This window comes from Pollachius pollachius, assembly GCF_949987615.1.
Source record: "Pollachius pollachius genome assembly, chromosome: 17".
In the NCBI taxonomy this organism is placed as follows: domain Eukaryota; kingdom Metazoa; phylum Chordata; class Actinopteri; order Gadiformes; family Gadidae; genus Pollachius; species Pollachius pollachius.
The window spans coordinates 4,458,263-4,469,715 of NC_136950.1; the positions used below are offsets into that span (position 1 = coordinate 4,458,263).

The 11,453-nt window shown below is 44.0% G+C and overlaps 1 protein-coding gene across 1 annotated transcript in view; it reads right to left on the minus strand.

Annotated features, from left to right (window-relative positions):
* The window catches only part of dnah5l (dynein, axonemal, heavy chain 5 like), a gene marked incomplete at its 5' end in the record, with an annotated part of 73,189 nt that extends 63,264 nt beyond the window's left edge, over window positions 1-9,925 (minus strand). Inside the window, 18 exons of the mRNA XM_079754515.1 lie at window positions 704-793; window positions 1,045-1,218; window positions 1,313-1,408; window positions 1,598-1,693; window positions 2,200-2,305; window positions 2,674-2,793; window positions 3,613-3,794; window positions 3,976-4,074; window positions 5,410-5,503; window positions 5,639-5,804; window positions 6,209-6,404; window positions 7,135-7,236; window positions 7,384-7,455; window positions 8,124-8,198; window positions 8,567-8,641; window positions 8,968-9,156; window positions 9,262-9,365; window positions 9,634-9,925. Of these exons, the coding sequence (XP_079610641.1) occupies window positions 704-793; window positions 1,045-1,218; window positions 1,313-1,408; window positions 1,598-1,693; window positions 2,200-2,305; window positions 2,674-2,793; window positions 3,613-3,794; window positions 3,976-4,074; window positions 5,410-5,503; window positions 5,639-5,804; window positions 6,209-6,404; window positions 7,135-7,236; window positions 7,384-7,455; window positions 8,124-8,198; window positions 8,567-8,641; window positions 8,968-9,156; window positions 9,262-9,365; window positions 9,634-9,925 (2,328 nt within the window). The remainder of the gene's footprint in view (window positions 1-703; window positions 794-1,044; window positions 1,219-1,312; window positions 1,409-1,597; window positions 1,694-2,199; window positions 2,306-2,673; window positions 2,794-3,612; window positions 3,795-3,975; window positions 4,075-5,409; window positions 5,504-5,638; window positions 5,805-6,208; window positions 6,405-7,134; window positions 7,237-7,383; window positions 7,456-8,123; window positions 8,199-8,566; window positions 8,642-8,967; window positions 9,157-9,261; window positions 9,366-9,633) is intronic.
* Between the last annotated feature and the right edge of the window lie 1,528 nt (window positions 9,926-11,453).

Below are 11,453 nucleotides of genomic sequence, written 5' to 3' on the forward strand. Positions count from 1 at the left end.
CCATGAAGAAGCATGCCATGGGACCTTTAAGGATTTGATTTATACCTTTTTTAAGCATTTGCTATGTTGGGATGTAAATCAGCCATGATTGCCCTCGTCAGGGCAGTTCGTATGGGCTAACTTTTGTTGCACGAAACAATGACACAGCTGCGGGAGATGCTCTACACTCTTTGGCTGACAATGGCTAACTTCACAATTTCAGGACACACCTCCAACGTGAGAAGGGGTGAATTGATCAAAGGCCATGGCTGATTCAGATCTCCACTGACAATGTTAACGATAAACTGGGGGCTGAAGCAACTGGCAAAATCCTGGAAGGCTTTGCTTGGAAGTACAACAATGAAAGTAGCTGACTTTAGTTCGATCATCAAACGTTGGGTGTTCAGAATATAACCAGCCAAATGACAAGGGTCCCTTTTTACTCCTAAAACCATGGAAATTTATTTACATGAAGGAAGGAAGGAAGCCCTCGGTTTCAGAATGTCAAACAATGCTGCAATCTGATCGGATGCGCTTCTAGAGGTCAGCGGCTACCAGGTCCAAGATAATATGGAGGGATAATAAAGTGAATCAATAAAATAATCAATCCAATGTCTTAATTGTGTTAATGTGTTCATGTGTTACTTAACAACATCGACTTCTTACAAAGTGGTGTGTTTGTAATCTCCTTCATGTCGTCTTCATGGAAGGTTTGAGGAGCTACCTTGAGGAGGTCCAGCTTCTCCCGGAGCACCAACATGGGGGCCTCCATCCTTCTGTACAGCTGGCGACACCACATGATCCTGCCTGACACCTGGGGGAGAGACACAGAGAGAGATAAAGAGAGAGAGAAAACCACAGAGGAGAGAATTATAGAAAAAGGAAGGGAAAGAAAGGAACCAAAAAACATGCACTGATCATTTCTACCCACAGCTTGATAAACAGGCAGAAAATTTGAGCTGGCATACAAACCGAAAGGTAAAGGGCAGTCAAACCGACAGAGACAGAGATACAGACGGACAAACGGTCAGACAGACGGACAGACAGACATGGCGGTGGTCTTACGGGGGGGGTGTTGCGGGGTATGGGGGGGTTCTCCCTCTGCTTCTGGTAGGTCCTCCTCACCAGCTCCAGGTCCCGGCTGTAGCGCTGCAGAACCTCCAGATAGCGCTCCTTCAGGTCCAGACGGGCGCCCAGACCGCCCTCAAACACCGCCAGCATCTCCAGCATGCGCTGTGTCTGGGGTGGGCCAGTCGAGGAGGGGGTAAGAGGGATAGTCATTGTGTGTGTGTGTGTGTGTGCGTGTGTGTGTGTGTGTGTGTTTGTAACTCACAGGGAGAGAGTGACTGAACCAGGAGTCCAGTAGAGACTGAAGAGACTGGAACACACTCTGGACCTGGAGCTGGAAGTCCTCATAGTCGCCGTCAAACTGACACACGCATAAACACACACAAACACACAAAACAAATACACACATACACATAGACACATAAACATACAGGGAGAAAGAGAATCAAAGAGATGTACACAATATAACGCGTCACCACACACACATATGGATGTTCACACTAAGGAGAACACACACACACACACACACGCTGAATGAGTAGGTCTGAACCTCTAGTTTGCGGTGGTCCAGCATGTCGTAGGTCTTGGATTTCACCGTAAAGACAATGGTCTGGTAGCGGGAGTAGATCTTCTCGATGCCTTCCACCTGGAGTTCAATTGAATTGAATTCATTATTTGAACCACGTCCATTCATCTCAATCTGTGAATTATTCTCAATATTTAAATGCAGTTTATTCATTACATTCAATGAACCCAATAATATTCAACCAATTCAGTAACATTTAATAACATGAACCACCAAGCCTAAAAATAATCCGAAGATCTTCAGAGTTAGCTTCAGAGATATTTTGACGCTGTGTAGTCATGTTTATATGTATAAGATAAGATAAGATAAGATAAACTTTATTAATCCCCGGAGAGGAATTCCTACAAGTGCTAATGAAATATGAAAAAATATACGCAAAAGTAAATGTTTAAGTAAATGCTAAAGTAAAGACAAACAGAACAAAAAGGGCAAACAAATCAGACGTTATGAACAATAAAAATGAAGGTGAAGTGTAAGGTATAAATTATAAAGATTCTAAGTAGCAGCACTTGACAGTATATTAAAGTGTATAAATGCTAGCAGACAATGTGGTGAAAGGGAAGGACCTTCATGTTCCCCAGAGACTGCAGACTCTCCAGCGTGGACGCCATTTCCGCTAGCTTCTCCAGACGCCGGCAGAACGTGTCAAACTTTCCAAAGATGTAGTTCTCACTGTCGAATAAACCCAGAAGAAGTGACTTAAGCATAAGAAGCCCAAGGACAAGAGGCTGAAAATATCCCATTTAGTTCTTGAAGGAAAGAACTGCCCAGTTCAACCATTGTCTTCAACTGCTGGGGTGTGGATACCCAGTATCATTTTTAAACAGACCGGTTCTTTCCTTCCTCATTATTTAGATCAAACTATTATTCCCAATACAACTGCATGTATGTTCCATTAGTGACTTAGGGTTGCATATTTGGATAATATCAGAAAAAATATACACATACAGTATGTTTAGAACAAGATTAGAGTTATGCATTTACAGTACTGATACTACCGCACATTATGGCAGTTTATAGAAAGCTCTTTCCTCTTCTACCTGAAGTCAAACTGTCGCTCCTCTGGGGTCTCTCTCAGTTTGTCCCTGACCGCATGGAAACTCTTCTGGTAGGAAGAGTTCAGATGGCAGCACTCAGAGATACGCTGCAGCAACTCCGGCCTGCAACACACACACACACACACACACACACACACACCCACACACAGACACACACACACACACACACACACACACACACACACAAACATACACACACACACTCAAGCATACTCATGTGCAAACACAAGGAAACACGTTTGTATTGCCTTGTTTAAATCACGCTACAGTGAAATACCCACACCATCATTAGGTATTTACTTAGATAACTATATTGCATATTAAGATGTACAATATATTGCTATTTGTTACATGTCCTTACTTGTTGAGTGATGTTTGATGTTTTTATATGTGTTGTATTTACTTGTACCTAGGGACTGCAGATATATTAAATTATAATAATAATAAATCTCTGGTGTGATGCACCAAATGGTTACATTTATGTTTTAATTGCACATGGTCCCTTTCAAATAAAATTGAAATTGAAATTGAAATAGAAGTTTGACCCGCCTTGACCCGCCTCTCTCCTCTTCATTTGCATTAAAGCTATAGACACTGAAACGGCGCGTTTGAGGAAAGCTCAATGTGCGACTGGCTCGTAGTGGCTGTAATTCTGCACCACTGCTGAATTTCAATTTAAAATTGAAATTGAAATAGAAGTTTGAAGTAAATTGAAGTAATTGAAGTAATTTTTCTCTAAGGGAGCACTTCAGATGAGTCCTGGCATAGTCAGGGGCTGCCATTCAAGGGCACCACCTTAGCACAAACACTGAGCACCTTTACCTTGACCTGACTGAATGGCCATGCAAGATTCTGAATGAGGTTGCCATAGTGACGACAATATTTCACAATGGACGGGGTGCTGACCAAACAAAGACCTACCTGCTGTGCTCCCAGACCTTTGTCACGTCCTGCGTCAGGTAGGCTCGGCAGGTGCTGATCATCTGGTTGGTGACCTTGACAAACAGCGAGGTCATCCGCTCCGGCGTGTTGTAGAACTGGGAGAAGACGTGGATCATCCGGACACTGGCCATCAGTCTGGGGATGTGGTCCAGCACGCTGGTCTGAGTGTGGGGGGAGATAGAGTGATACAGGAAGGGGGGAGGATGGGAAATCAGTTAACAAACGAGAAAGAGTAAGCAAAACAATAATTGAAAATGGGTGATAGCAGAGCATGAAGAAGAAAGAAAGAAAGAAAGAACAAATTAAATAAAAGAAAGAAATACAAAACACAGCTTGACTTACTGGGGTGGATTTCCCGAGGGGTCCGAAGAAGCGATCCAGGGTGTAGAGGTAGCGGACGTTGTTCTTAGCTTCGTTAGCCACCACAGTGATGTTTCCATCCTGACAAAAGGACCAAGCAGCTCCATGAACCTTCATGATAATCAACTCAGCAGCCTACCAAGTCTCACAAATCCTACTTTGGATTAATAGCTAAAGTCTGATGGCAGACAAGCTAAAATCTGGATGAACTGGGCGCTTGTTTTTGTTTTCCTTCATTTTGTTCCAACCAATCATGTTGCTAGAAAAACATAGTTTTTCTATATTAACATTGACGCAAACTCGGCCAGCAATAGTAAACAGTAAACAACTGTCTGTAAATTTTTCAAATCAACACAGTGTAGACTGGCAACTAGGGCTGCTCGATTATGGAACAAATCCTAATCACGATTATTTTGGTCAATATTGATTCACGATTATTTTTGAGTTTGAAAACATGATGTATTTATAAAGCATGTGTCTCCCCATAAACACTTTGTTATTAAGATTTGAAATTTTGAAATTTCGCCTGAAAAAATATACACAAAATGGTCAAAAAGGAAATGTTGAAATCTAAAATAATGTACAGATATGTATCCAAATTAAAACTAGATTATATTACTTTTGTGATAGTTTGACGCTAAAATCGAAATCTATGTCAAATTTTTATTAATCGCCCAGCCCTACTGGCCACTGTCGGAATCCAATCCTCTTCTGAAAGCTTAAGCCCATCTCCGCAACCAAACAGGAAACAAAGTGTGACTCAAGGTGCAGTCTCCCTCCAGAGGTATCCTTGTTGCAGAGTGCTGGATACCAGAACTCATACCAAATACCCCTCCATCTTTCAGTACACCAGACTGTCAACTAAGGCTGGAACAAAATATTGAAACAGCGATATATCGTCACCCTTCTTCTTGAAAAATAAATATAAAAATGAAAATAATTCCTTTCGCATTTTTATCCTTTATTCCTAGCAGAGTTAGACAGGAAATATCACCCCAAATATCGATATTTTAATTAATAAAATAAGGTGTTCTTAACAGATTTCCCTGCTCCTCTAGGTGGCACTCAACACATGAATGAAGGAAACTTGAACGCAAAAACGAGTAACTGAAAAATTTGTTATTCAAGGTTTGGACCATGAATATAGACAGCAATCCATCCAAGAATTCATCATTCATCATGATGTATCGTTATAGGATTTTCTAACAATATATTGATTATTGCAGAATCGCTGTTTCGCGATATTATCGGTATCGCCGGCCATGTATAGCGTATCGTATCGTATCGTGAGGTGGGTGTGTTTCCCACCACTACTGCCTCGCAGGATCGAATCAGTCTACTTTCAATTTGCTTTGCTTTGCTCTCTTGAGCAAATGGGGTGTGTCTAAAATTAGTTGACATGTGGTTGGCACTGACCAGTTCTCTCCATGTGCGTATGGTTCTGGACTTGGCCACCTGTAGAACTCCAAGAATCCTCTTCACCAGGGGGCGCTTCACCTCCTCCATCAGACTAAAAAACACACAAACACACACACATAAACTGAAAAAAAGGTATTAACCAGTTCAAGGCCAAGGACAGACTTAAGTGTGTGTGGGCGTGTTTGCGTGCATGAGGGTGAGTGTGTGCATGTGTGTGTGTTTTGACCTGTTGAACGTGGTCATGCGTCTCTTCCAGTGCTCCAGCTCTGCGACCGGTCCGATGTCGTCGGCCTCCTTCCTCATCTGCTCGCTCTCGGTCAACACCTGCCTGATCTGATTGGTCCACACCGAGATCACGCCCTCCAGACGCTCCACCAGCTCACTGTCATTGGCTGAAGAATAGAGGAGAGAAGCTTTCCCGTCAACCCATTGGTCGTTGTTCAATCTTCCATTTAATTTCAGCTTGAAGAATTACTATATCACAAATTGTGATCCACAAGCATGTGTGTTTGTGAGTGTGTGTGTGTGGGTATGTGCTTGTGTGTACACGTTTGTCTACCTGCATGTGTGCCTGGTTTCAGGTATGTGTGCGTGCATGAGAGTGAGCATGTTGGCTGAGTTTGTATGTGTGTGAATGGACGTTTATGTTCATGTGTGTGCATGCATGTGGGTGCATATGCTTGTGTGTGTGCATGTTCACACGTATGCTTGCATGCAAAACAGAATGTGGGCTAATACTGTGTATGTCAGTGTGCATTTAATGCGCGTAGGCGTGAGTGTGACCAGTGTACTCTACCGGCGTCGTTGTAGTCTGCAGGGCTGCTCAGCTGGTCCACGGCCTCCAGCAGGTCTTGCTGCTCCGGGGGCTGCAGCTGGAAGAGGTTCTCCATGTTGAGCCTGGCTGAGCTCAGGTGGCTGATGAAGTTCTCCACTGACCCCAGGAACACCTGCACATCCGGGCTGCCCTGGCCCTCCTTCATGCTGCCCCAGCTCTGGACAGAGAGAAAGAGAGAGGGGGGGGGGGGGGGGGGGGGGGGCAGAGAGAGAGAGAGAGAGAGAGAGAGAGAGAGGGGCAGAGAGAGAGAGAGAGAGAGAGAGAGAGAGAGAGAGAGAGAGAGAGAGAGAGAGGGGGCAGAGAGAGAGAGAGAGAGAGAGAGAGAGAGAGAGAGAGAGAGCATGGAGTTGGGGAAAGAGAGCGATTTATTTACACATTTAACTGACTAGAACAATAATTCACAAATTAACTTAAATAAAATGAAATAACTAGTACAAAGAAAACAGAATAAAAAAGATTATCAGACAGAGACAGAAAGACAGCAAGCTAGACAGAATTAGAAACTACAGAAGCGTAAGAGAGCAGGAAGCAAGACTGGGATTTGAAAAATGGCGTTATCGAGAAAAGGTGAAGGGTGAGACAGCAGTAGGTGTTTGGGTGTGTGTGTGGGGGAACAGGTGTGTAGGTATGGGTGTGTGTGTGGGGGGTATGTGTTTGGGTTCTGGGACGTTGGACGGAGGATGAATACAGAATTGTACACAGAAGGTACAGAATTAAAAGAGGATTAGAATAAAAGCATTGCTATAAAAGCATTGCAAAGCACAACACAGAGCACAGAAATACTGTGCAATCTGACGACTAAACAGAGTTGACTGTTCAGTCGATGCTATTTGAAGTCCACCCCTGTTAATGTGTATTGAATGTTGAGACCGTGTGCCCTCCCCAACCTGCTGGGAGCGTAGAGCAGGTAGCATGACCTGAGACAGAAGCCTCTCCACACACTGCAGCAAGCTGTCGTCACAGCAGTCCAGCTGGCCAAAGTTCACTTCCTGTTCACACAGGAAGTACTCCCTTAGCCTCGAACAAGGGAAACACGTAAAGGAGTAACACACAAATAGGATGCACATGTACAGGAAATGCAAGTTGAAGGACTGGCTTAGTGACTGGCTGAAAGGTTATGCTGGTTCTCTACTGACCTGTTGTACATTAGCAGTGGTGATCGCCTTGTCTGTCGTCCTCAGAAAGAACATACACTTTCCTGTCAAAGGCTGCAATACAGACAGACAGACAGACCGACAGAGAGACACACCGACAGAGAGGAGATAGACAGACAGTGCAAGTGAATGGAGGTAAATGGTTTTAGCCACATTGCAAATATCAGCGAATAACAAAGTGGTTGTGTTTGTGTCGTAACTTCAGCAACCCTGGACTCTCTCACACACCCACACACACACACACACACACACACACACACACAGTAACAAACAAACATGCACACAATGACATCAATCATCAGCTTTTCTTCCATAGCAACGGAACAAAACACAGCCAGGCTTTGTGAAAGTAAGAAAAGTCAGCATTGTTTCTGTTGTCACCCTGGGACTCTTGAGCAACGATGATGCAGAAATAAAATGAATACCTAATGTCTACGGTGAACAAAGTCATTTCTAAACCAATACATTTCTAAACCAATATAAGCATCTTGTAGTTGACCCTCGATCTAACCATTGGGTGGACTTCAGTTTCTTTAAAAACATAATTTTCAATACATTCCCTCTGTGAACTTCTAATCCGTCAAGTACTCGTAACTGGGAGTTAGCCAGTGTAACCATACTGGCGTAGTGATTACCTAAACAGTCAGATATCATTTGGGTATCCCCACAGGACCCTTACCAACCCAAACCCAATATATATGGGTGGGTGCTGGTGACCTCACCTCAGAACTTCCTGTGGTCAGGAAGAGCTTTCTGATTGCTGGACCACTGCTGTTAGCCTCCATATTGGAAGAGGACTAGAGAGAGACAGAGACAGACAATCAGAGCGAGAGAGAGGGGGAGAGGGAGAGAGGGGGAGAGGGAGAGAGAGAGAGAGAATGAGAGAGAGAGAGCGAGAGAGAGAGAGAGAGAGAGAGAGAGACAGTGAGAAAGAGAGATATTTCGAATCACCGGGTATGAGAGAAAGAAAGTTGGAAGTAGGAGAAAGAGATAACAAGATAAGGTTAGTAGAAGCATAAGAACGATAAGGAAGTGATAAGGATAAGTTACATTGACATTTAACCAAATGTGGGAAGAAAATGACGAGAAAGCGAGAAAGGCAGGACGGACTAATTAATGCTCATTGAGATGAGTAAGGCTAGAGAAGAGACAAAGATTTTCAAACCTTTTTTGTGTCTTGATAGAAGAAAATAAGCCTTTTGGATCCATTGGCAGCAAAGAAGTCCTCTATCAGCCTGAACTAAGAGAGGGTCAGACAAGAGTTTTAATGGCCGTAGAACCAACAACAGTTTTAGGGTTAACATCCTCTTCATGAATATGTGCTGGCTATTATCTACCTCTTCATCCAACTAACTGACTCATGTTTCTACCTCTGCTTCAAACTAACTGACTCATGTTTCTACCCCGTCATCCAACTAACTGAATCATGTTTCTACCTTGTCATCCAACTAACTGACTCATGTTTCTACCTCTTCATCCAACTAACTGACTCATGTTTTTACCTCTTCATCCAACTAACTGACTCATGTTCCTACCTCTTCTTCCAACTAAGGACTCATGTTTTACCTTGTCATCTGAGATGAGAACTTCCTCTGCCTCGTGCTCCGGCAGGGGCCCGGAGTCAGCCAGCCTGCTGATCAGGTACCTGTGTCGACCATCCAGCGCAGCCTTTCTCTCTTCCTTCAGGGCCCGGGCCTTTTTGGCCATCTCTCTCTTGGCCTCGTTGGACAGAACCATGGTTCGTTTACCAGACACCTGGGGACCGCCGCCACCAAAACATCAGTCCACATCTGAACAGGGCATGAAAGAACTGTGCAAAACTTTGACACAAAAATCGCAATGCAGTGCTCCGTCCCTTACCGAGATGCCAGTGATGGAGGCGTTACCGGCGATGGGAGAGACCATGTGATTGGTGCTTGCTAGTTTCTGCCCTCCTACTCGTCGGTAGCTCTTGGCAATTGACTCTGTTTATGATAATGGTAAACAAAGACATTAATACACACAAATACACACAGCTGCCAATAACAATCATGAAATCAGATGTGGACTAAATCATGACCAAAAAATGTGCAATGTCATTTGTAATATTCCGAGTTATAGAGAGAGAGAGAGAGAGAGAGAGAGAGAGAGAGAGAGAGAGAGAGAGAGAGAGAGATCTCTAATCAACGGTTCAAATTGGTATTAACATTATCATCCCTGTCATGTTTTGATGAAACATTAAATGCTCCCCACCTCTTCTCAGCTCAAGAGGAGGAGGATTTAGATTCTGCGTTATCATGAGGTTTGGGATTTCATCCGTTTCCACCGGCTGCTCCGCTAGACTCTCCAGCCCACCGTGGGGTCTCTTCTCTGGGAGGGAAACGCCTTCCTGCTCACTGCCCTGGAGCTCCATATCTGGGGGAGGAACAGGGTCCTGGGTCTCCCCTGCCTGGGGCTCTGTGGCAAGGGGGGAGCCAGGGGCTTCAGCGATGGGAACATGGTCCCCTCCTAGAATATCCTCCTCTGGAGGCTGAGTGTCATTCATCTGGAGGAGTGGGATACATATGAGAAGAGGAGGGGAAGAGAGAGAGGGATTACCTATGTGTACAAATTAATGGACCGGCCCAGTGAGGATGTACTATTAGGGGAGTAACGACACACGTATTTGTACCGAATCGTCACGGTACAAGCACTTCGATGCGGTTACAGAGGTGGACCGCGGTGCGTAAATGCGGTGTAAATAGCGTTAGTATGGCGAATGTAAAGGCTTGTCTTGCGATGCAGAATTTAAAACTTGAAGTCGGAGTTCCCCCCGGAACATTTAGCCAAGTATACTACTCCGACTCCGTAATCCGACTCCGTAACTACGGAGCAGCTCTCCGTCGGGATGTCAGATACGCAATGCAATTCGCCGCTCGATCGATCTTATATGTTGACTACAAACCATGTATGCAGTGTTGTCAATAAACTTGCAAAGCTTTTCAAATCTTATTTGGTGTTTTATTGGTCCTTAAAGGTCCCATGGCAGGCCACCAGGTGTGGTGTGATTAGCCGGTACAAGCCGTTTTGGAAATCTGCCCCTTATGACGTCACAGGTGGGTGTGTCCACCTAGATGTGTGCTGGATAGATCAGTCTACCAGCCTACCCAGTGGACTATAGCAAACGTTGCTCATCTATCCGTCACACATCTACAAAGTAAAAGTAAAGTAAACAATGTAAAAAGTAATTAAGGTGCAAAGTCAAACCGGAGAAGTGATTCCGGAAATGATTTTGTTAGAGGACCAATCACAGCCCTTGCCGTCTCCGTTGCGTTGACCAATAGATCCATGGCGTCAACGGATAGTTAGAAAATATTGGATGCGAACGTAAGCTACGGAGAGGGTCTCCGACCGGCTCTCCAGCTACGGAGAGGGCTCTCCGTGTCTACGTACAGCACTTTAAAATTGCACACGCATTGAAAAGGCACCATCCAGGTGTTACTATCACCGTTGCTGTGAAAAAACACTATTTCAACAACCCCTGTCTGGGAATTCAGAAATGCAAATGCCATGACCAAGTTTATTGCTGCTGATCTACGGCCATTCTCCGTTGTTGACAAACAAGCGGTTTCTTAAAATGTTCCCCTTAACTATGAACCGTACCGTCCTGTACTGTACCGTGACTTCAAAAACGATGTAAGTAACGAACCGTGACTTTTGTGTACCGTTACACCCCTATGTACTATGTTGTGAATTATCAACTATTCCACTGACTGCATTACAGTTGCAGTAAATCAAATTAACACAATACTAAATGTTATCAAGGTCATGAAAAAAGAAACGCCTCTGCAACTAAAGTTTAAATCAACCTAAAGTTAAATTACACTCTAACATCAGTGTTTTAAAATGATTAATAAAAATTGTAACACCACCAAAAAAATCATTTTTTTTTTCTCTTCTAGGACATTTAGAACAGACCTGGACATCGCGGGCCACTCAAAAGTATTTCTTACTGACATTCTTTATAAAACATTTATGTAAAGACTGCTTGTAAGAAGATAAATATCGGAAAAGGAGAAGGGCCTTTATTGTGA